General features: G+C 38.6%; 1 protein-coding gene across 1 annotated transcript in view; it reads left to right on the forward strand.

Moving 5' to 3' along the window:
• Window positions 1–21,974, forward strand: part of CLVS1 (clavesin 1) — a 99,507-nt gene that overhangs the window by 10,375 nt on the left and 67,158 nt on the right. The window contains exon 2 of the mRNA XM_064706155.1: window positions 54–667. Within this exon, the coding sequence (XP_064562225.1) occupies window positions 279–667 (389 nt within the window). The 5' untranslated portion in view covers window positions 54–278. The remainder of the gene's footprint in view (window positions 1–53; window positions 668–21,974) is intronic.

Raw genomic sequence — 21,974 nt, forward strand, 5'->3', positions numbered from 1 at the left:
AAGCTTTATATACACATTTAATCTTTCTTTTATATATTTTCTTTTTCTTTTAGTAAGTGGTGGAATGAACAACACTTTCCTTTGGATGGATTATAGTACATGTGAACTGCCTGTTACTCTGCAAGAATAAGAAAGTCCTTTGCTTTTACTTGTTAAATATCAACTTGATAGCAAAAAGCATCTGAATGGCTCATACTCACAGATCATCAATTGAATGGGATCAGCACTTCTACTAAAATATCCGAAGTTAAGGATTTGGAAAAGAGGTTTTTGCAGAGATGACCCATTTACAAGCTGGACTTAGTCCAGAGACTATAGAGAAAGCCCGCCTGGAACTGAATGAAAACCCAGACATTTTGCACCAGGATATCCAGCAAGTCAGGGACATGATCATCACGAGGCCTGACATTGGGTTTTTACGTACAGATGATGCCTTCATCTTGAGATTTCTCCGAGCCAGAAAGTTTCACCAAACAGAGGCCTTCAGACTGCTGGCTCAGTACTTCCAATACCGCCAATTAAATCTGGATATGTTCAAGAACTTCAAGGCTGATGACCCAGGAATCAAACGGGCTCTGACTGACGGGTTTCCGGGAGTGCTGGAAAATCGCGACCACTGCGGCAGGAAGATTCTTCTGCTTTTTGCAGCCAACTGGGATCAGAGTAGGTAAATGTAGATAGTGTCCTTATCTTTTTACACACACTCACACACTCAACTCCTAATGGAATTTTTTGGCCATCTTTGAAGCAGCAAGGCCATTTTCAGCAAAATATTTTGTAACCATATCTCCATTACACCATGACTTCCATCTCACCTGATCACCTGTCAGTCCTCATTCTTATGACACAAGGCCATTGAGAGTTAAGGCTATATCAGTGTGTCATACAAGTAGCTCATGTCTGGGTTTTTTTTAAGAAATATTTCCAAATTTTATCCAGATAATGTATTTTTGCTATATGTACATTAATATCTATCATACAATTACTTCAGCTGTATCACGGACCAGCCAAACAGGTTGACAGAAAGCATCTCAAAACATATGGAGATTCTTGTAGCTCTCCTGGTGCAGAGGAAACTGACAATATTTATTCTATCTTCAGACTTTCTAACAGATTGCTTGTTTGTTTGTTTGTTTGTTTGCTTGAACCATTTTGGGAATTGCAGCCTCTGCTCTATTTCCACAATCTGCATTGAGATTTCTACGTACTCTGGTGGCTCTGTGTTGTTAGTCCAATAAATGGGACATTCACACAAAGCATATTTTCTGTTCAGGCCATTTCTTTACAGAGTGGCATTAACAAAAATATCTCCTAATCATTATTATAAAATAATGTCCTTAAATTAATGTGATTAGTCAGCTTTCATTACCTATTTGAAGTGGTACAGAGAAAAGGGGCTAGTCCAGGAATACCATGTTCACATTGTCGTCATCTTTGTAAGTTATTCTATTCCATTTTCCCTGACTTCATGGTGAGATAGAGAAGCATAATCACCTGTAGGTTTACCATGTGTTCTGTTGGATCTTGATAAACATCATAAGAAAGAACAAAATTTGGATTCAAGTTTTAAGTACCATCAGTTCTGATGGTTTCCAGGTAGGATTTTTTCTTGCCATGGTCTAAAGTCTTTGATGAAAAAGTCTTATCCTTAGGAGTCAGTAGACTGGAGCTTTGTTTTACAGCATAAAAATTATTAGAGAACAATACACACGCCTGCAATTCTTCATGTTATTTGTTTTCTGGGAAAACCTTTCATCACCATGTGAAAAGCAGAGTTCCTGATTTCCATTCACATGTGAATAAATGTCCAGAAAATGATACAGTGTAACTTTGCATAATCAAACATATTTGGTTAAATGGTGAACTGAGGGCAGTAATAAAAGTCCTATTATCTACAAACAGGCCAGCAGTTTCGCTCCTGTCTTTCTGAACTGCAAGTTTGCCTTTCTTTCAGAAACCACAGAACTCTTCTGTTAGCAATTGGCCTGAAAAGAAAGATGAATGCACAGGTATCTGGAATTAATAGAAAGCATCAGCTTTAGAGGACAGAAGCACAGTGGAACTGCTGGTTGCATTAAGGGATTTAGGTATTACATAGAGCCAGCTTTGGGTTTCTGATCCTTCAACAAAATGAATCTTTGTGATTAACCTTGTACATCAGGTCCTGCTCTTGGAAAGCTGAGAGTGCTGGTGTCTAAGGCTCCTGCAATGAAACTTTGACAGAATAATGACTCCGGTCAGATTTTGGCTCATATTTTCTGCAAGACCTTTAAATATGCATCCATGATATATTTGTGTGTGCGTGTGTGTGTGTGTGTGTGTGTGTGAAAAACCAAAGCAACCCTGCATATTTTTGAAGACATAATTTTACCTTTCAAGGAAGAAAAGCTGAGGCAAATACCATAGGATGTACTTTCCTAAGAACCCTCAGTGGCATTAAAAATCATGTGCAAAGTTTATCTCAGTTCAGCCACTGAACTTCATATCTTCTGTAGATTCTGATGACAAGGAGTGTTTTTTCTGTGGGATTTTGTGGCACTCCAGCTGCAACAGGGATTTGAGACAGAATTTGGGCTGTAAGTAAATGGACATCCTCCTCCTTTTTTGCTGTCTAGAGACATCAACAAGAGGAAAAGCTGTTAAGGAGAGGAAATGGTGATTGCAGTGTCCTATTAAGCAGCATGGGAGCAGGTTATTGACCAGAAGAAACACTAATTTTAAAAATAAGTTCAAAAAGGCATTGTGCACGTCTTACATAAATGTATCTTGGGCAACCTTTCTGCAGACATGTCTTCTGAGTGATGGCAAGATGTTCACAAGCTCACATTTCAGCTGAATGCTAATGGAATCGGCCATGATGCAAGAATAAGAGCTGATCCTTCAGCCTGCCCTTCCTTACTTTAATCTCATTTGCCACTGGCTTTGCCTTCTCTTTCTTTATGATCAATATCTAATTTATGAAGAGTTGTTTATAAAGAAATAATAATTTTAAAGGGTCCATTAAAAATAAGAATAGCTATAGTCCATAAGTTGATTTTTGATTCAGACATCCTTACCATTTATGTGCCTGGGAGTATGGTTGCTGTTAGCACATGTCAAAGAGGCCAAACTTGAAACTTTCCGTGCTTATAAATATCTTGATTTTTAACAGGAATTGTCATTATTTGTGTAATATGACTTCTTGGACAAATCAGATCCAAGATGTTTCTAAGTTTCTTCCTGTATCAAAGATAGAATTTCCATGTAAGCTTCTAAAAACATTTGTAATTTCAGCCACCAGAATGCAGCTGATAGGCCTGACATTTCTAGCAAACTAGGTTTTAATTTCCAGTCTCAATATTTCCAGCTTCAGCTTCCAGCTGCTAGATCATATTAGTTTAAATGTACCACAAAAATATGACAGCTTCCCATGTTCGTACTTTTGTGTCCTGACCACGTCACATTTAACCTATTTTTGAGTTCACTGGGGAGGCAGCACTGCAGGGTAAGTCACTGCCAGGCAAGAAGGAACTGCATTAGTGACTCTGCAGCAGAGGTTCTGGTGTTCACCTTCAGCCACGGGGAAAGCAAAACAGCTAACACCCTTGTGCTCAAGGAAAATAACAACTGTGTGTCGTCCACAAGGTAAAGAGCACACCTCTGAGCAGCCAGCACAGTAAAGATAATGTTCTGCAAAGCAATCCACTAGAATAATGTATCTCAATACACTTAAGATGCCCGAACTTAAACAGTTTTAACTTCTTTACTCTCAGAACTGGGGAGATTTTCCAGGTTTAAAATACTCTTCATCATTCTTTTCTGGACTGTTCCTGTCATTTAAGTGTTGTTGCTAAGGTGCAAGTGGATGAACTAAATAAAAATTTTATTTTTAAAAATTATAAATCATCAAGTGATAACCCTATCTCATCTATCTATCAGGTTCAGTAGTTTCCTCTTTTTAGATACAAGATTGTCACTTTGTTCTTAACTACTCTATCCCATTTTGAGCTCATATTCAGCTCAAATTTGCCTTCACATTCAGCTCAAATGTGTCATACATTCTCATCCATAATGTGGGCACAGTCTCGCATGTGATTCACGCTCTTGTGCAGAGCTAAACAAGTCCTGCTCCCCAGTTATCATTTCAAGAGGTTTGTGACATTTGCCAAGTTCACTGGTAAAGAATTTTAGTTTTGTTTCCACATCATTCAAAAATATAATGATGATTGTCTTGATCAAAACCTTTTTGATGACAGGGAAAAAACCACAAGGGTTGATAATTTTTATTGCCAAATTACTAGCTGAGATTTATCACATTTCCAGAGCTAGACTAATTCAGCCTGTTCTGCATAGGTTTGATTTCTCTCCATTGTTCAGGCAGATTTCTTAGAGATGATGTCATCACTTTCTCTCTAGGTCCTGCACAGTATATTTTGGATCTGTTAGTTAAAGTTAATCACATATTCAATACCTTCATTTTCACTTATTCAGTACTGAATAAATGAAAATGAGCAGATGAATAGAAAAGAAAGAGATCAGATAAGTTCCATAGTGAGGGAAAAAAAGCCTGTCAAGTTATATTACTGTAAACTAGTACAGGGGAGGGACATTTTTCACTTTGATCAGAACTCAAGGTGTGGACCCACCTGAAACCCACAAAGACTATACTTACACCACTTCTTACAGAGCACATTATTTTGAATGCAAATTTGTGCAGCAATAAAGACAGATAAGGATGTCAAACTGATCATGGAATGATTTTTTTTGATTGAATGGTTTGCATGATAAAAAATTCCAGTTTGTAAAACAAACAAATGCAAACACACAGTTTTGATGAAACCTGAATGAGGATTTAATGTAAAAAAATGTTCCATGTGCTGGAAAACAAATACTGTTTCTCATACTATTTCGTTTCCTCACTCTCACCAAATCTAAGTCTTCACCCTTCTGGTCCACCTGCAGTGAATCTGAAGCTTTTAAAGAAGTTAGGTAAGAGGGTCCTCTCATCTGTTGAGTTGAGGAAAGCCTTCAGTAACTTCCACAGCTGTTCCTATGTCTGCTACTGTCTTCTCATAAAGCTGCCCATACACCAAGGAGATGGAGCTTTGGGTGAACAAGAAATTCAGCAGAAGGTGTTCATTAATCTTCCAAGCAAAAGTGTTTCTTTCAAGATTGTTCAGCCAACGTAAAATTTATTTTTGTGTAGAGAGCCAGAAGAAGGACTCCAATCACAATACTCTGCAAATAGGGCTTGGGGTAGGGAGCAGAATGTTTTTCATAGTTTTTTTCAGTAAGATGGTAATTAATTTCTGTCTTCAAGTCTGTGCCTAGAAGCTGTCACATAGCTCCAAAAATTCTGTGAGTCAGACAGAGAAAACCTGCTGCTTTGTTTACAACATACAATCCCAAGTCAACTGCCAGCCATAAACCATCTTTTATTACCCAGGGAATCTCAAATACCAGATTCTTACCATCCTGTAGGACAGTGTACTGAGGCTAAAGGGAAAGGAAATATTCTGACACAGAGGTAAACCAACAGCTATAAATATTTTAAAGGATCATAATAAAACCCAAGAATGCCCTTCCTGAGAATGCTCAAAGTGGTGTAATTACAAGGATATTATCATCATCAGATCCTGTTGCTATAAAAGAATACATCTCAAGTGTTGATCTAATATATTTCAAGCATAGTCTCAGATGCTTAACAGAATATGAGGTAACAAACATCTGTTGGGACTGATTTATAGTCACAGGCAAACTGTGGCAGTAACTCAGCCTCATGTCTGTTTATCATGAGGGATTACAGCTGAAGTGCAGCCAGCCCTGACACCATAATGACTTTTGCACATCAAATCTTTGGGTTTGGTTAGGAGCTAGTGATTCTGTGTTGGGAGATGCTTACAGTAATGCAGATTGGCATTGTGGTTCAAGCATTGCATTGACCAATAAAAAGCTTAGAAGCATGCTGCATAAAAAAATAATTCATAGTACATGACTGAGGTGTTCTGAAATGGTAGCAGAATTCAGGATAGTATGGGAAGGCAGCCCAGCATAAGCATAATACTCATTTAGAAGAGTAACAGATGTGTAAATTAAATGTTGCACAAAGAAGAAAAGAAGAAGCTCTGTCTTGAAATGTTTTCATTTGCTTGCAGGCAGCAGCTTAATTCAGTTAGTACCATTTATTATGAAGCCATATTTGGGAAGGCAATTGTAGCCCATCTGAATGACAGCAGGATGACATACATAAATGAGAATCCTGTGTTGTGCTGCAAAGGGAATCCAAGAAGACAAAGAAAATGTCTGAAAAAAGAGAAAGAAAAACAACAGCTGGGAAAGTTATGAAGCATATGTTGAAGAATGAGAAAAGCCTGACTGAAAAGAAAAAACAGATCCATGGAGAGGGATTGGCAATCAAACACATTTTAGAGGGAAGAGGTGACTGGATGGTGTTGGGCTGAGGGCTGGCTGAAGAGCTGTGAAGGACAGTGCCTGGGGGTGAGAAACACAGTTGCAGGAGCTCTCCCCCAGAATAACACAGGAAAATGTAGGGCAGACTGGAAAGTGGCTCTGTGTCACCTTCCTCCTGTGGCGAAAAGAAACCAATCCAATTTCTGGGCTTCATAAAGTGGAAAGAAGGACAGCTGATAAAGAAAAATATACAGACACACATACACAGCAAACACATAGGCACACATACACATCCCCTGCTTTTCTTCTCAGACTCAACTTTTGCATAAGGGTTTGTGTCTTGGTGTAAGAAAAGAGAAGCTGCATACAGTTGTGATTGCACTTGTCCATTAAAGAATGACCCACAGTCCTATGTGGGCTGTATATGTCATCCTCACAGATGGGATCTGCAAAAGAGCACCACAACAGAGCTACATCCACAGAATAGTAGGAAGCCAAGCAATGTGACATCCTACATGGTTCCTTGCCCTTTTGAACTTTGGAAACTGCTGGAAACCATGAATGAATGCTCTTATAAATAGCAGCTTTTCGAGGTGAAGCTTTGTAGGAAGAGACCAGAACACTTTTTTGTCACAGCACTCCTCAAATCAAGTTTTCTAAATATCGAATATTCTGATCAGTTTCTAACTTGCCAACCTACCTAAAAGCAGTCAAGGCAAATTCAGGCATTGCAGCAGGAACAGACTGAAACGAGTCAGGGAAGAAAAAAAAATATTAATTCTCTGACCAGCTATTTAATGAGCTACATGCAGTAGAAGCATCAGAAAAGGATAGAAATACTGAGCTGGAATCCTTAAATACATTTGAAATTTTAAAATTTTAATACTTCCTTGATATATTATTTTCCCAGGCCATGACTTATTTTAGACTATTTTCTCTGAACTCTGAGCCCTATACCAATTGCATTTTACATTGAAATATCTGCTTTTTTCACTCTGGCAAGTGCTGAGCATCCTCCAGTTCCAGCAGCCTCAGAACAGCACAAGGAATGCTTAGGAACTGGTGCTGTTAGCAGAGCAGGTGATCCCACAGGAGTTACAGCAGAGAGCATAAATTTGGTCAGGATGTGAATGTTGTGGTGGCTGCTCAGTTCTGTGAAATATCTGAACAGCACACTGGGGTAAACTCTACCCTGTCACCACATTTACCCTGCTGCAGGGCATTTCTCGGCCATGATGAGGGTGGAGGATGAGGGAGACCTGGCTGATCCTGTGGTGAGAACGCCATCACCATGGGAAGCTCTCAGCAATGTGGGAATTTAAGTGGTACAAGCACCCAGATACCATGTACACCTAAAAATTTAACCAACCAGATGGAATAGAGGGCAAGTAAAAGGATGGAGGAGTAAAGTCATTCCAATCAGTCAGATAAAAAAATTGAATAGTTAAAGGTCTTTTGTATTTTGCCTCTTTTGTCATGGTTAAAACAATAAAAGAGTTGGAGCATCATAATTAATATGTCATGGCTGGAGATTTGATTCCTAAAAATGAGAAAATGCAATTTCTCATTTCTTAAGAGGAAATTTTGGTCTTATTTCTGATTGCACTCTCACGGTTTTTGTTTTTAATAAGTGCAGCAACCACAGAGGCAGCAAAAAACAACTATCCCTTGTTCACAGACCATGATCTCAGCTCTGGAAACTTCCTGGAGGGTCCATTTGTTGCAGGGACAGAGGGCAAAGCAAGCCAGTTAGCCTCCTGCTGACACAATTTCCTGTGTAACTGCTTATGAAAACTGTACATGCTGGGCAAACTAAAGCTAGTAAAGATTCATTTTAAGGAGAAAGGTAATATGCAAATATGTTTTTCTTTATAGAGAGATGTTATCTCTTTCCCACTATTCCATTGCAGAGGATGGCACTTGTCTGTGCATGCATTAACACATGTGGTACCAGTTTTCTTTCACACATGCTATATAAATCACAGCACCATGTAAAGTTCTGATGCTAGAGGTTCAATAACAACCTATTGAAAAGGGTATATGTAGCATTTATGTAATATCCCATATCTTTAGGGGCCAAAATTGAATATTTTCTTGAAAGTGTTGACTGCCATATTGACATACATAAGAAAAAATATTTGATTTTCAGTGGAAGGTTAGTATGGTCTCTATTTTAACCTTGCCAACCTGCTGTGTATCAAACCTCTTATTCCTGGCAGGAGACCTTTTGGTCTGATCCCATAGAACCACTCCCAAGTGTACTTTAAAACACACATATTCTCCCATACTGCACCAAGACCTGATGGTATGAATTAATGAAGCAGGAAGATATTTTTTAGATCTTTTTAAACCAATATGCTTTTCTTCATTCTGTTCTAGCTACAAGATATCTCCATATCTTCCTCCTTCTTTCCTACAGATAGTCCTGTGCTCCTTTCCACAAAGTTGCAATCTCAGCTTCTCTGGTTTTATAACACGTCAGTAGAGGAACTGAGTTCCATAAATTCAGCTATGAACAAAGTAACAGAGGTGAAAAAAGGGGTAACAACACAAGGCTACTGCTCTGGTGTGATCAGAAACATTTGTTCCCCTTGCCAGGGCCAAACATTTCAGTGTTTCTTTCCTCCTGAGTGCCTTTCACCTCAAAGAGATGCCTCCTGAGTGCCTTTCACCCAAGAGATGCCAGTCACGTATTTTAGATATGCACAGATCAATCTACAGAGTATGTGTGCTGCCTACAGCACTTCAGAGTGCTAGGCTGTGTGACAGCACACAGGATTGCTTTTGTATGGGTATTTCTAGCCAGGAGAATCTACACCTAGGGGTGATAACCCTATCTAAGTCAGCTTCATCCTCTCCTGTTATCTTGGAGCTGTGCTCCTCTAAGCTGTTCCCACTTTGTGAGGTTTCTCCATAAGTGTGCATTGCCTTGCTTTCCCAGGGTTAATCCTACCTGGCTGTTGTATAGGTACAAAAGAAGAAATGTGATTTATAGTGAAAGAGAAGGAAACCAATGAAAAATCTTGCTTCCAAATCTACTGCAATATTCATTTGAAAACTAAGTAAAAAAAGAGGAGGAATAAACTCTGACCTAGGGAGAGATGGTGGGAAATCTTTCAATTTCTTAGATTCTCATTTACATGTAAACCACTTCTAGCAGTCTCCTGCAATTTAAATTCACTTTTATTCTAATAAAGCCTTCAATTCTGTTTGAATAAAAGAGTTTTGCAAGTCTGGGGAAAATGGGAATTTGTGTATGCTCTGATGCCAATGAGTCTTTTCTTTTTCCAGCATCTTATTGTTATTCTCTGCTGAAATGTATACTCAGGTACATGTACATTCACTATCTTTCAGAGAACATTTTATATGAATCATTTAAAAGTACTGCAGTATCATTTTGGGATTTACTTCAGAAAGAGGCTTAGCAGATGCAGGCTCCAGGTTAAAAGCCAAGGAGACTTGTGAGACACCAGGCACCACCTGCCATTATTGGTTTCGTCCTGGCTGACAGGTTTGTCTCTTCTGGGATTTTCTCACCTCTTGATTTCTTAAATCAGGTGTTCATGGGTAACTAATATTGACTGGGCACAAAAGGATTTGAGGGTAAAAATGGACAACAAATGAAAGTATACACAGCAAAGTGATATCACTGGGGAAGCAAAGAGTCTGGGCTGTATTACAGGAGTGTTGTCAGCAGGACAGCAGGAGTTACTCACCTTTATCCACCCCAACTGTCCTGCAACACAAGTACAAGCACAAGCACAAGAGCCAAGTCTGAGCTGAGTCAGAAGAATAGTGCAACAAGAAGTCTGAAAAATATGACAATGTCATACAAGTTGAAGATAATAAGAGGTGGTATTCAATTATTCCTATATATAACAACTTACCTTAACAAAATCTGGTAGTAAACAGTGGATACATAGAATAAAAGCAAAATTATCCCAAATCCTTAACAGAATTCAATTTCTAAATATTAGAAAACAGTTTGCAATGACTAAGATACAGGCAACTGTGGCATTCTGTGGGCTCCTCATCAGCAATGACACTACTGATATGTTTTGCTTCAGACATTTGCTTAAGTATCTCATGACTCAGTATACTTCTCATGCAGAAACGAAAGCACTGCATTTACTTGGCCATTAAACACTGTCAAAAAATTTTAACCGAAGCTAAGTCAGATTAATGCAATGGAATGGAGTGGTCAAGGGTTCTGCCAGATCAAGATGAACAATCCCAGAGAGTCTCAAATGTGTTTTTGTGGAGTGAAACTAACTGCAACATAATTGGAATAATTTAGCAAAGACCTGATCGCTTGTAGTTATTCTTTGATACTACATTAGGCCTTTTTAGTAATCCTTTGGTGAAGTCAAAATATTGTCTAGAATAAAGAGAAGTATGCAGTGGTAGTTACATTTATGAAAATTAATTCTGCTGTTGTAATGAATGTGTCCCAAGGCTGTGCAGAGATCTATAAAATGGACTGTCCCTACCTGATTTTCCCCTTTCAATATAGTCTAAACTGTGAGACAATAACATACAAAAAAAAGGTTAATCAGTGTAGTATTAAGAAACATGGAAATTTAACAAATCATCCCATGACACCATGAAAATATCTCTGATGACGTCTCCTGAAAAGCAGGCTTTGCAACTTAAAAAAAAAAGGTTAAAAGTTTAAAGATTAAAAAAATAATTAAAGCTTTCCTGCTTTGCTTCTTTTTTTGGTAGGTTGGTTTGTTGGTTGATTTTTTTGTTTTGGTTATTATTAAGGAAAGGAAAAGATGAAAAAATTAGGTATCCTTTGCAAAAAAGCCAGCACAAATATAAACATGTAAATGCTTTCCATAAACAAGAGGAAGTAAAAAAGAGCAGTGATTTATTTGTTCAAGATTTACACATTTGTCCCTAATATCAAAATTTTCTTCTGGAATCTTTCTCAGGGCCATGTAACTATGGTTGCTGTGGCAATTTCTGCTGATCCTTTTTCTGCCTCTTTCTGGCTGCCTTTTGACAAAACAGGACCTCCCTGCTGTCTTATCTTTGTTTCAGTGCTTGTGTTTGGAGTTGAAGTCCTGGTTGCTCCAGGTATCTTATTCCAGAGCCACTTTCTTCAAATACCAGGCCAGGGTCTGGCAGGACATCACTGTGCACTGAATTTTTTCCTAGTTATGCCCTGAACTTAACTCTTGCATATGTTTCTTCATTAACAATCATTTATAATTGAATTAGCAGAACATGAGTCATGACTTCAACTTATCACATTTCTTCAGTAATTGTCTGTATTGACTGTATGAAAGTTCTTATTAGAGGTGTGAAAAAATGATTTCAAATTAATTATTTTAGCTTCATAATAAAAAGAAATACAAACAGAAATAAAAGAGTATGAATTACATTGTCATTTTACAGTTTCCAGTTGGTTAGAAACTTAAAATGCAACCCTTTCCCCCAGAAACAGCAAACTAAAAACAGCAGTTGCCAGAAAGAAGAGACTAAATCTCCACACATATAAATATACTCTATTGTTTAGAGGTCAGAGTAATTTAGGAGGTCGCTGATAACTACTTAAATAAGAAATTAGTGAAACTTCTATTTCAGAATCCCTAACATTGAAATTCATATGAAATTCTCTTTTCAGCTCAACTCACTTTAATAGTTTATGAACCACTTAGATTACTTTTCTCTGGAAATTCCTAAAAAAACTTGATGATCTCCCCAAACTAATTTTGTAATATTATTATTCCAAAGCAAGGACTACACTGCACCTGCAACCCTCATCTGTACCCTGCTGGGAACTGCTGGAATGTGCCATAAAACTCTACTGGCTTCAGGGGAACAAGGATATCAGGCTGGGCTTTTCTCCACTACCATACACCCAATGCAAGGCTCCACAATTACTTTTCTGTTGCCTTTGTGATCTCAGCTTAAGCAGTTACTACCCACTACTGCTGTTAGCATGTTACACCAAGGTCTACCCTATCCCATTCAAGAAAAACCCTTCATGATGCTAGATCATAGAATTAGAATTCTTAGTTAAATGGCAGAGTTTATTTCAGAAATTTAAGGTTTCAAATCCAGATACTGAACTATAAGTAAAGCATTGATTAATTTCTTTGGGTAGATTGACAGATCTTTTTCTCTTTTTTTATTTTTTTTTAACAATGGAGAAATAATGTACTAAGCCCCTGCATTCACATAAATTGAAGTACTCAAAAATTATGAATACTGGTCTTGGAGTTTAAAATAAGTTTAATTTTCCCTTTTGTGATTATCTGAAATCATACTTTAAAAATTGATTCTAGATTATTTTGTCCACTGAACCTGCACGAAAGGCATTTTGAAAACAACTGCAACCCTGGCAGTTTCTAATTTTCAATTTTGCAGCCTGAACTTGAAGATTTTTATTTTGTAATTGTTTCATCTATTTTGAGAAGGCCAGTCTCAACACTGTTGTATTTCTAAATGAGCTGGGCCAGTGACATTAATTTGTTCAGGTTGCTGCTTTGGAAAAATTTCAGGGGAGTTATGCTAGGCTCACATTTTTTCCCTTTGACCTTCAGTTCTCTCAGGAAACTGTAATTTGCAATTTGAAGGCCAACAAACCACCCCCAAAACCTCAACTCATTACAAAGGACTATTTTTTCAAAGGAACCTTGCACATCCCAAGAATACTCACATCCTCATTTTCATAGCATCAGGTGGTTGCAGCCATCTCAGGATCTCAACATTTTTATTTCATCAAACCCAACTAATTCTGTCTAAGTGGTAGTAAAATCCACAGAAAAAAAAGCTTTTTTTAGGCTTTGGGTTTGCTCCATTGCTGCCATCCACGCAAAAATATCCTTGGTGAAAGACTTGTAACACCACATAGAACAGCACTGATGATATTTGGTTTCTGTGTTCAGTAATTCCCCTTCAAAAAGAGCAATTGCTGCACTTGCCAGAGATGTTACAGTGGTTGTCATTTATGCAACATACAGAATTACATGCCTAACGTTTCTACTGCAACATTAGTACGGTTGAGACTGATGATGTCGTTCCATAATTTTCATTTTCTACCAGTTACTTATAAAATTCATTCAGTTATCATGTTGTCCACACAGGAAATTCAATATCCCATGAAATCTGGGGCAAATGTGGAGAATGGGAGTAAAAAAACAGACCTTTTTCTAAATTCCACTGGTGACATGTCACCAGACTCTATACTGCTGGTTGGATCCTAACCTATTTTTGCCTTGCTAAAGTTTCTATAAAATCTGCAGTCTTCTACAGAAGTGGTTGATTTGCTCTTTCTGGGGAGAAAAAATAAATCTGCCTTTTAAGGGGGAATGTTTTTTTGCTATTCATTCCTTCACTTTCTTCAATGATATTGTGTGAAATATGATCCACTCAAAAGGAGCTAGGGTGAAAATGCTCATTTTTCTTGAGCTTCATGGCGCTGTACATCCTTTTCAGTATAACTGTGCAAAGTGGTTTCTTTGTGGCTGGCAGCACCATGATTCTATATACTTTTATCAGTCTTTATTACATAAATCTACACAGTTACATTTTTTTTCCTGGTCCTTCTCTCCTGTTCACTCAAATCATCATAACAAGTTTTCAACATTGTTTCTGCAGAGACATGCAGGTAATTTTTTCTAGACTGCTGTCTTGTGAATCTTTATTGCATCTGTTTTGAGCTCCCCAGTGATTATTTCTACATCAATAATATCAAGTTCCTCCATCTTGTCAGCTATATCAAAGTTGCTTATTGTTCCAGTGGGAAACCTCTATGATATATAATACTTGACACCATTTTTCATTTATTTATAAGAAATGATTAGAATATTTTTGTGTCTGTCTTTTATGTGCCCTGGAGGGCTCTAACTAAAACAAATTATAAAGCTTATTGTGATTGACGTGAGTTTTGTACGTATTTCTAATATCTCCTGCTTTCATTGCCTGGATTTAAGTCCAGCCAAGTATATGTTCTTTGCCTCATTTAACAGCCAGTTTAGGTGCTTACTAATGTATATTTGCATTTCTACTTTCATGCTGCTTCTTCTCGTGTCCTGGTAACCTCTTACCCCAAATATATCTCAAGAGATACATTTTTTGAGGCTTTCTGGGATGAGTAACCAGGTGCTGTTTGAATGTCCACAAACAATATTATGACTTTTGTCATTCTGAACACAGCACTCTCAAAATATGTCCATTGGTGAACAGCAGTTATTTGATTTTAACTTTGCTATTTGATCTAGTCATGATTGAAGTCTGCTGTAAGAGTGACTGTTTGCAAGCAAAGGGACAATTAGACAATTTTCTTGGAATTCTTTAATGTAAAATATGAAAATATGCCATTTGGTTAGCTAATAAAAGATCTTCCTGTGAACTTTTTATTATTTTTTTTAATACAGCTGAAGTCTCTCATTTTGCAAATAAAAGGAGTCCTGATAGTTTGGACAGAGAGAAGGATTTGCAAGTGGCAAAATTATGTTACCATAACACCCAGTAGTAATCTTTTGACAGACAAGTGAGGTGAATGGTGGTGTGAGAAAAAAGAAATGAAAAATCATGTAGGTTAGTGAGGAATAGCAAACATTGTGGAAATCTCTAGAATGACCTAGAAAAGCAGCATTACTCTGCAAAAAGGTCAAAGAAAATGTTGGATTTTAATATGTGGCCACATATGGAGATCTTTCACCCTTTCTTAACTCTGTGCCCTTTTGTCTGGATTTTCAAGTACTTTTAACCTTTTAAGAAAAGCATTGTGTCATTATAGACACCATAATTAAGAGGTATGTTTATTGTGCAGTGGTGCTCAGAAGAGTTAATTGTTAGGCTGCATTAAGAATGAGATGGAGAACAAATAGGAAAACATAATGATTTCTTTTATGCACGCTGATATTCCAAACTCACCTTGAGTATGAATTTAACTTTATCCTGTATTATTTCAAAAAGAAAGGGATGTAGAAAAATACAATTATCTGACCAAAGAAAAGAAAAGGCAATGAAAGGAATTCATTAGTGTTATGAACAAGTGAGGTGATTGCATCAGGAGAGAACAAAAAGTTCACAGCTATTTCAGATGGTAAGATGTTGAAAATGCAGAGGAGATAAAACTAGAGGGGACATAGTAGAATCACAGAGTAAACATGATGCCAGGGAAACTGAATCAGTGGTGTCATTTGTACCTTCCAACAACAAAGCAAAGGGGCTGTATAATTGCTTTCAGACATTAAACAGTAGCTTCATAATGTTCAAAAGAAAATCCCTTCCCTTTCTGTAATGAAAAATTAACTTGTGAAATGCAATGGTGCAAGAAATTGAGCAAATAGCTTAGAGTGATGCAAGGATGCAAGAGGGAATAAGAAAAGGCTATGCAATCACACAGAGTAAAATAAACAACAGAGGTCATCAATCCTAATGATTCTGGCAATAGCCATTCATGTGCCAGCCATTTGTTTTGTTCATTATTACTACAGCTGGGCTTTGAGGAAACTATCACAATATTGGTGAGATCACCATAGGAGATTAAAAACTACCTCCTAAATGGGATCCTGATCTGTGTGTTACCATGAATTATCTCCTAAATTCCCAACAGTGAGGCCACTAACCTGAAACCCCCACAGACTCCCTGGCTCTGCTCACGCTGGAATGAACTCTTTGCCTCCCTTCCCCATGCTCCTCACAGGGGACACTGCCTTTGGGAATAGCCAGGCAAATTACAGCAGTGGCTCTGTCAAACTGATTTATTGATTGCACTTAGGGGTTGTAGTATAGGGCGTTTAATAATTTCCACAATATCATAACACACTGCCTGAGATTGTCACTTATTCTTCTCAACAGAGAAATTTACACGGTGTGCAAGCACGGCATGGCCCTGGGTGCTAAAAAGGTGAGAAAATCAGAAATGTGAATCTCAGAAATACTTAATTCCTAAAGGAATAAACCAAACCCACAGCCAAAGGAACAGTTCTATTGCACTTGAGATTGAATTCTGGCCTTTTCTGTCAGCAGCAGGCAGCTGAGGAGAGTTGTACACTGCTCTTGGGAGGCCAGCCAAGCCCTGCTGCATCCACAAGAGCTCCTTAGGAGCAGCCAAAGAACCTGTGCTGTTATAGGTTGCAATCAGTTGCCTGCTCTGTTTGGGATCAAGTTTCTGGAGAGCTCTGGGAGGGATTTTTTTAAGTCTTGGGAGTGTAAAAATTCTTTGCTTTATCTTGGACTCATCCCCTGCTAAATGGTGTGACACTTCTGTGGGCTGAGGCAAAGGGAAGAACAGATGCCAGCTTCCTTGGGTGGAAGCTGGTTCTATCATTTGTCTGAAGAGCCCCACCACCAGAAGCCTCCCTCCCAAAGCCCAGGGTCTGTGAAGGTCCCTGTTTGTCAGCCAAATTACATCTGGTCCTTGCTCAGTCACATTAACATCAGGGACAAAGTATTCATTTGGTAAGGGTGCCTGCAATATGAATGAGAGCGTGTGGGAGGAGGTTCGTAGCACAGAATTGAATGCAGAATGTGTAATTCGTGGGCTATTGGTTGCTATGGAGTCCAACTGAAGTGGAAACTGACAGCAAAAAAAAACCCAACTCATAATAATTTTATGTACAAAAACCTCTAGCAGAAACATAACAAGAGAAAATTTTTATATCTTCAAGAAAGTCACTGAGAGGAAATTTTTGCTTGATAAAAAGAAAAAAAAAAAGGGTGCCATTTTTTTTCTCAGGCTTGTACATTTCCTCTCCACTGACTGTGGCAGAGGCTTCCAGCTCATTCTAAGCAGGAATTCAAATCTAGCCAGATATCTGTGTGTGGATGGCCTTCATTCAGTTATAAACTAAGCCATGCATTTCTAACATTAGAAATGTGAAATACAGTTCAGGTCTCAGCTTAGTCTATGCTTTTCTTTCCAACATCCAATGCGTTGCTGGACTAAGCATTTCTGAAGAAAAACACCATCTATCCAGTCTGTTGTCCTGGATGTAAAGTTACTTGTAAATTTTATTTATAGAATGACACAGATGCTGTGGGGAAAAAACTTGCTATCTTTTCATTACAAAACAGGGGAAATGCTTGTTTGAAGCTGACATACTGGAACAACCAAAGATAGCTGTGCTGGATGCGACAGAATAATTAATTTGGAGCTCTGACATTAACTTGATGCAACCCATGTTTTACTCAGTAGGAGTTTCCTGTGCATGCATTCTGTTTTGACAGAGGGGAAAAAAAAATTAGCTTGGGCATGACAAAGAAGGGTATGGTACCCCACAAAATAAGAAACTTGCCCTTATATTTTTCTTTAATAATTTTTGCAGTTTACATGTCACTGAATTATTCATATTTCTTGCAGCTAACAAGTTTATATGGCTTTGAATTATTCTATGAAGAAAGTTGCCTACAGCAGGCCAAACTATTCTTTGTGAGCATTTCCTTGAATTGCAGGCAAGCCTTGCTAATTCCTGCACATATGTGTGCTATTCAGACCTCAGACAGAGGAGACAAGCCCTCTTCAGGGCATGACTCAGCTGTGAGCTCCTCTGTTTGACTGTTCATCCTCCCTAGAGCAGGATTAATCAAGTGAGTCACCGTGTTCATTTGTGATTCTTCATCCTGAACTTATTTTTCCTGATTATTCTTTAGCCAAGGGCAGACCTGAATTGTGCACATGAGAGACCTTTCCTCATCAAAAGTGATAAGCTGTGAAGATCAGGTTTTGTAGCAGCTAGAGTGATTGCCATTTCCTTCTGATGCCAGAAAGGCAGGAGAGTTGCTCAGGATCATCAGTTTGAATCAAGACATGAATCCCCAAGGTCTGTGTGTTAATAATTTCCGGCACTGATTTCAGTAGGGGTGAGGTTTAATTTTCTAAAATAATGTTTTCCAAGAATACAACAATGGAAGTTTGGTGCTTTCTTATCAATACTTCATGAGCAGAAAGGAGAATTTAATCTGATGAAATAAATTACTTCATATGATTTATGAACAACTTTTCAAAGCCCACTGTTGACTGGATTCCAGGGGCTTTTAATTCATATTTCATGGATTTCAGTTGTGTTTGGGAACAATTAAAAATCTGCCTTCCTGAGTTCTCCTTGTCCACCTACATGGATCTGCTGTGTTGCCCATGTCTCCCCTTCTAAGCTTTTCGCAAAATCATGGAATCATTTAGGCTGGAAAAGTCCTTAAAGATCATTGAGTCCTACCGTTAACCCAGCTCTGCCAAGTCCACCACTAAACTATGTCCCTTAGTGCCACATCTACACGTCTTCATATGTCTCCAGGGCAACCCTATCAGTGAAAAAACTTTTCCTAATATCCAATCTAAACCTCTCCTGGAACAAATTAAGGCCATTTCCTCTTGTTCTGTCACTTGTTACCTGTGAGAAGAGACTGACCCTCACCTTGATATCTTTTTTCAGGAAGTTGTAGAGAGTGGTAAGACCTCCCATGAGTCTCCCTTTCTCCAGGCTAAACACCTTCAGCTCCCTCAGCCGCTCCTCAGAAGACTTGTGGTCCAGACACTTCACCCATGCCTTTATCCCTTTATAGACCTGCTCCACACCTCAGTGTCCTTCTTGTAGTGAGAGACCCAAAACACAGAATTTTAGATGCAGCCAGCTTCTTGGACTTGGACTAGCTCAAGTAATTTGGGGCAACCTGAAGATGTGTTTCTGGTCCTTTTTTTCTGCTTCCTTTCCTGTGTTTTACTCTCACTGGGAATCCTCCTTGCAGGGCAGTGTCAGCTCTCCCCATTTAGAAGCTAAATATGCATTTTTGCTCTCTTGGTGATTTTTTGTGTATGGAGGGAACAAAGCAAGATGTGGTCTCTTACTTGAATTGTTTCTATGCCATATTTGCAGCTTGCCAAATGTTATGGAGCTTTGGCCACCTTTTCAGTATTAGAGAAGAGAGGCTCTTACAGCATATTAACTTAGGGATATTAAGCTGAATTATCTACAACTGCCAAGATTGAGGCACTGATCCAAAGTTTTTAGTCTGCTATCTCGTGGGACAGTCAGGATTTGTAGTGACTGTTTTTGCTTACTACCAGACAATCTTAATGGCTTCAGCTGCCAGTACTTCTGTACGTTTGTACTTTTAACTATCTGAATAATCCAATTAATTTCACTAGCATGCCTAAAAGTGCTTAGTTTTTCAGAAGGAGTAATGTCAAAAGCCTTTACTGATTCTGTCTTCTCCAAAATGTATCACTTTCTTTCAGTATGTCTTAATTGCCCCCTTATTTTCCAGCAGTCCCTCAGTTTTGTTATCCACCGATCTCCTCAAAATGACTGGTGGCAGATAGATGCAAATAGAGCATTTAATTTCCTTGCAATGTCTTTATCCCCTTTAATTGTTCCCACTGCACCGTGGTACTCCACTGAGCCTTCTGGTTCTCTCACAGCCTGCTTACACCTCTCATAATTAAGTAATTTCTTCTTATTTATTTTCATGTTATGCCTTTGGCTAATCTCCCCACCAAATCCCTCAGCTAAACCATCTTCATTTTTTGTGTTACATTATTGTTCCTTACCACTAGCTTATGTTGGGCTAACTTCCCATTTTCCAAAGGGTATTTGAAGAGTCTCTTTTGTGGTACCTTTCCATTCAGCCAAGGCAGATAGGCACACTCTCTCCCTCCTCCTTTTTCTCTTTCTGGGGCTTGTGCAAATCTTTTGTAACTCATTAGTAGCTCACTTCAGTAAGCTTCATGCTGAATCCTTACAGGACCTTATACATTTCCCTTTGTGTAGTTGTAATTTATTTCACTTTCTTTTCTGTGTGAGAGGGTTAAACTGGTGAGGAGGGGCATTGGAGGAGGGGAAGGGAACATTAAGCAATGGAACAAAAGTAATGGACTAATAAAAAGTGGTTCTGTGTTCATGCATAGAAAATTATTTGGATGTAAATCAGTCACACAGCTGAATGATTTGTCTCAAAGCCCCAAGACTCGAGAGCAGAGGGCTTAAGACTCAAGTGGCACTCTGTCTGATTTCTATCCAGGCTCTGCATTCATGGAACAGTGTGTCTGCAAACAACCCACCTGGAGGACTTGTGTGCTGCTTTTATAACTCCCTGTACTCATCAGAAAAACGTCTTTATGCTCACTCTGAGTTATTTCCTACACCATGTCTTCAAATTGCAAATGCATAGAAAGTGGAGGGATGTAGGCAGGGACAGCCAAATTAGTTGTAAACTAAGAAAATTGAGTGCCATATCTCCCAGGTAAATAATTTCTACTGAAACTACAGGAAGGTACAGGTGAGTAATTGTTTGATAAATTGGCAATTTATGTAGACACTGAAACAAAGACTGGAATTCTTCAGCACAAAGTCCAAGGGGAAGATTTTGCACTGAAATATTTCCATTGTCATTTAGAGTTTGAGTGGATTACAGAAGATGTCTTGTATCCACCATTTCCAGACAGTCCCACTGGAATCATTACAGACTTTAAAAACATCAGTGCTAGCAGGATCAGGAATATAAGTTTGAATGTACTCTTAAGAAAACTTCTTCCCATAAATGAAGGATGAAACCTTTTTTTTTGTCACAATGCAGCAGAGTTTAACACCTTTGTCAATAAAAACCATCCAGTTCATTCTAGGTTTTGCAGCTGTGGGATTGAGATCATGATTATTCCATCTTCCCCAATGTAGCCAGTCAATGATATAATTTCAAACTGATGCCTACAAGAGTGCAAAGAAGGCTGGCATGTATGTAAGGACACTTTTGGAGCCACTGCACATGCCTGGGAGCTTCCATGGGGCAGTTCTTGTGGAAGGCTGACCGCCCTAAAGGAGGATGCTGGGATAGATATGGTCTAGGGCTGTGTCCTGGTTTAGGGCAAATTTGGGAGGAAACTTCCAAAGAGGTCCCTGTAGAAAGTAAATTCAAGTGACCTCTCCCCCAGCTGGTTCAGGAAGAGATTTCCTTGGAGAAAAGGGGAAAAAAACCTGTTTATTTAACTGGCAAAGTATTCACAAGCATAAAAATTAATAATATTAAGCAATAAAACATCTCATTGTTCTGAAGAGATGGCAAATTCAGAAGTCATTTTGTGGTCTGTAGCTCAGCTCACTCAGTCTCTTATCAGTCCCTCTGGCACTGGAAATGCCACATCCCAGACCCTGGTGGGCCACAGGTGTGAGCTCCTGGTGTTCGTCTGGGTTTTCAGTCCAGGGCAGGTTTTAACAGCTGCAATAAAAAGAAAAGCCACAGTCTAGGGAACTTCACTGCCTCAGATAGCTAAAAACTAACTAAAAAAGAAAAGGAGAGCTCTGTCCCGCTGTCCATCCATGCTGCAGACATCACAGTCCAGAAGCAGGAATGTGGAGGAGTGAGTGCAGTTTCTGAAAACAAACTCCATGATTCTTTTCCCCCACTTTACTCTCAAAACCAGTCTTAAAGGTGCAGAACTTGATATCTAGCATAAACAGAGGAGATGACTGGGGATATAAGCATCATAAAGTCACCCTAGAGCCAGGTATATTTGGGGTTTTTCCACCAGATGTGGTCATCTGATGGTGCTGCTTGAAAGTCATCGCCATTTCAGCTAAGCAGTATGTAGTATATCACAGTTTTTCAACATAAATTTAGACTTAAAATAC

This window comes from Zonotrichia leucophrys, chromosome 2 (assembly GCF_028769735.1).
Source record: "Zonotrichia leucophrys gambelii isolate GWCS_2022_RI chromosome 2, RI_Zleu_2.0, whole genome shotgun sequence".
Lineage (NCBI taxonomy): Eukaryota > Metazoa > Chordata > Aves > Passeriformes > Passerellidae > Zonotrichia > Zonotrichia leucophrys.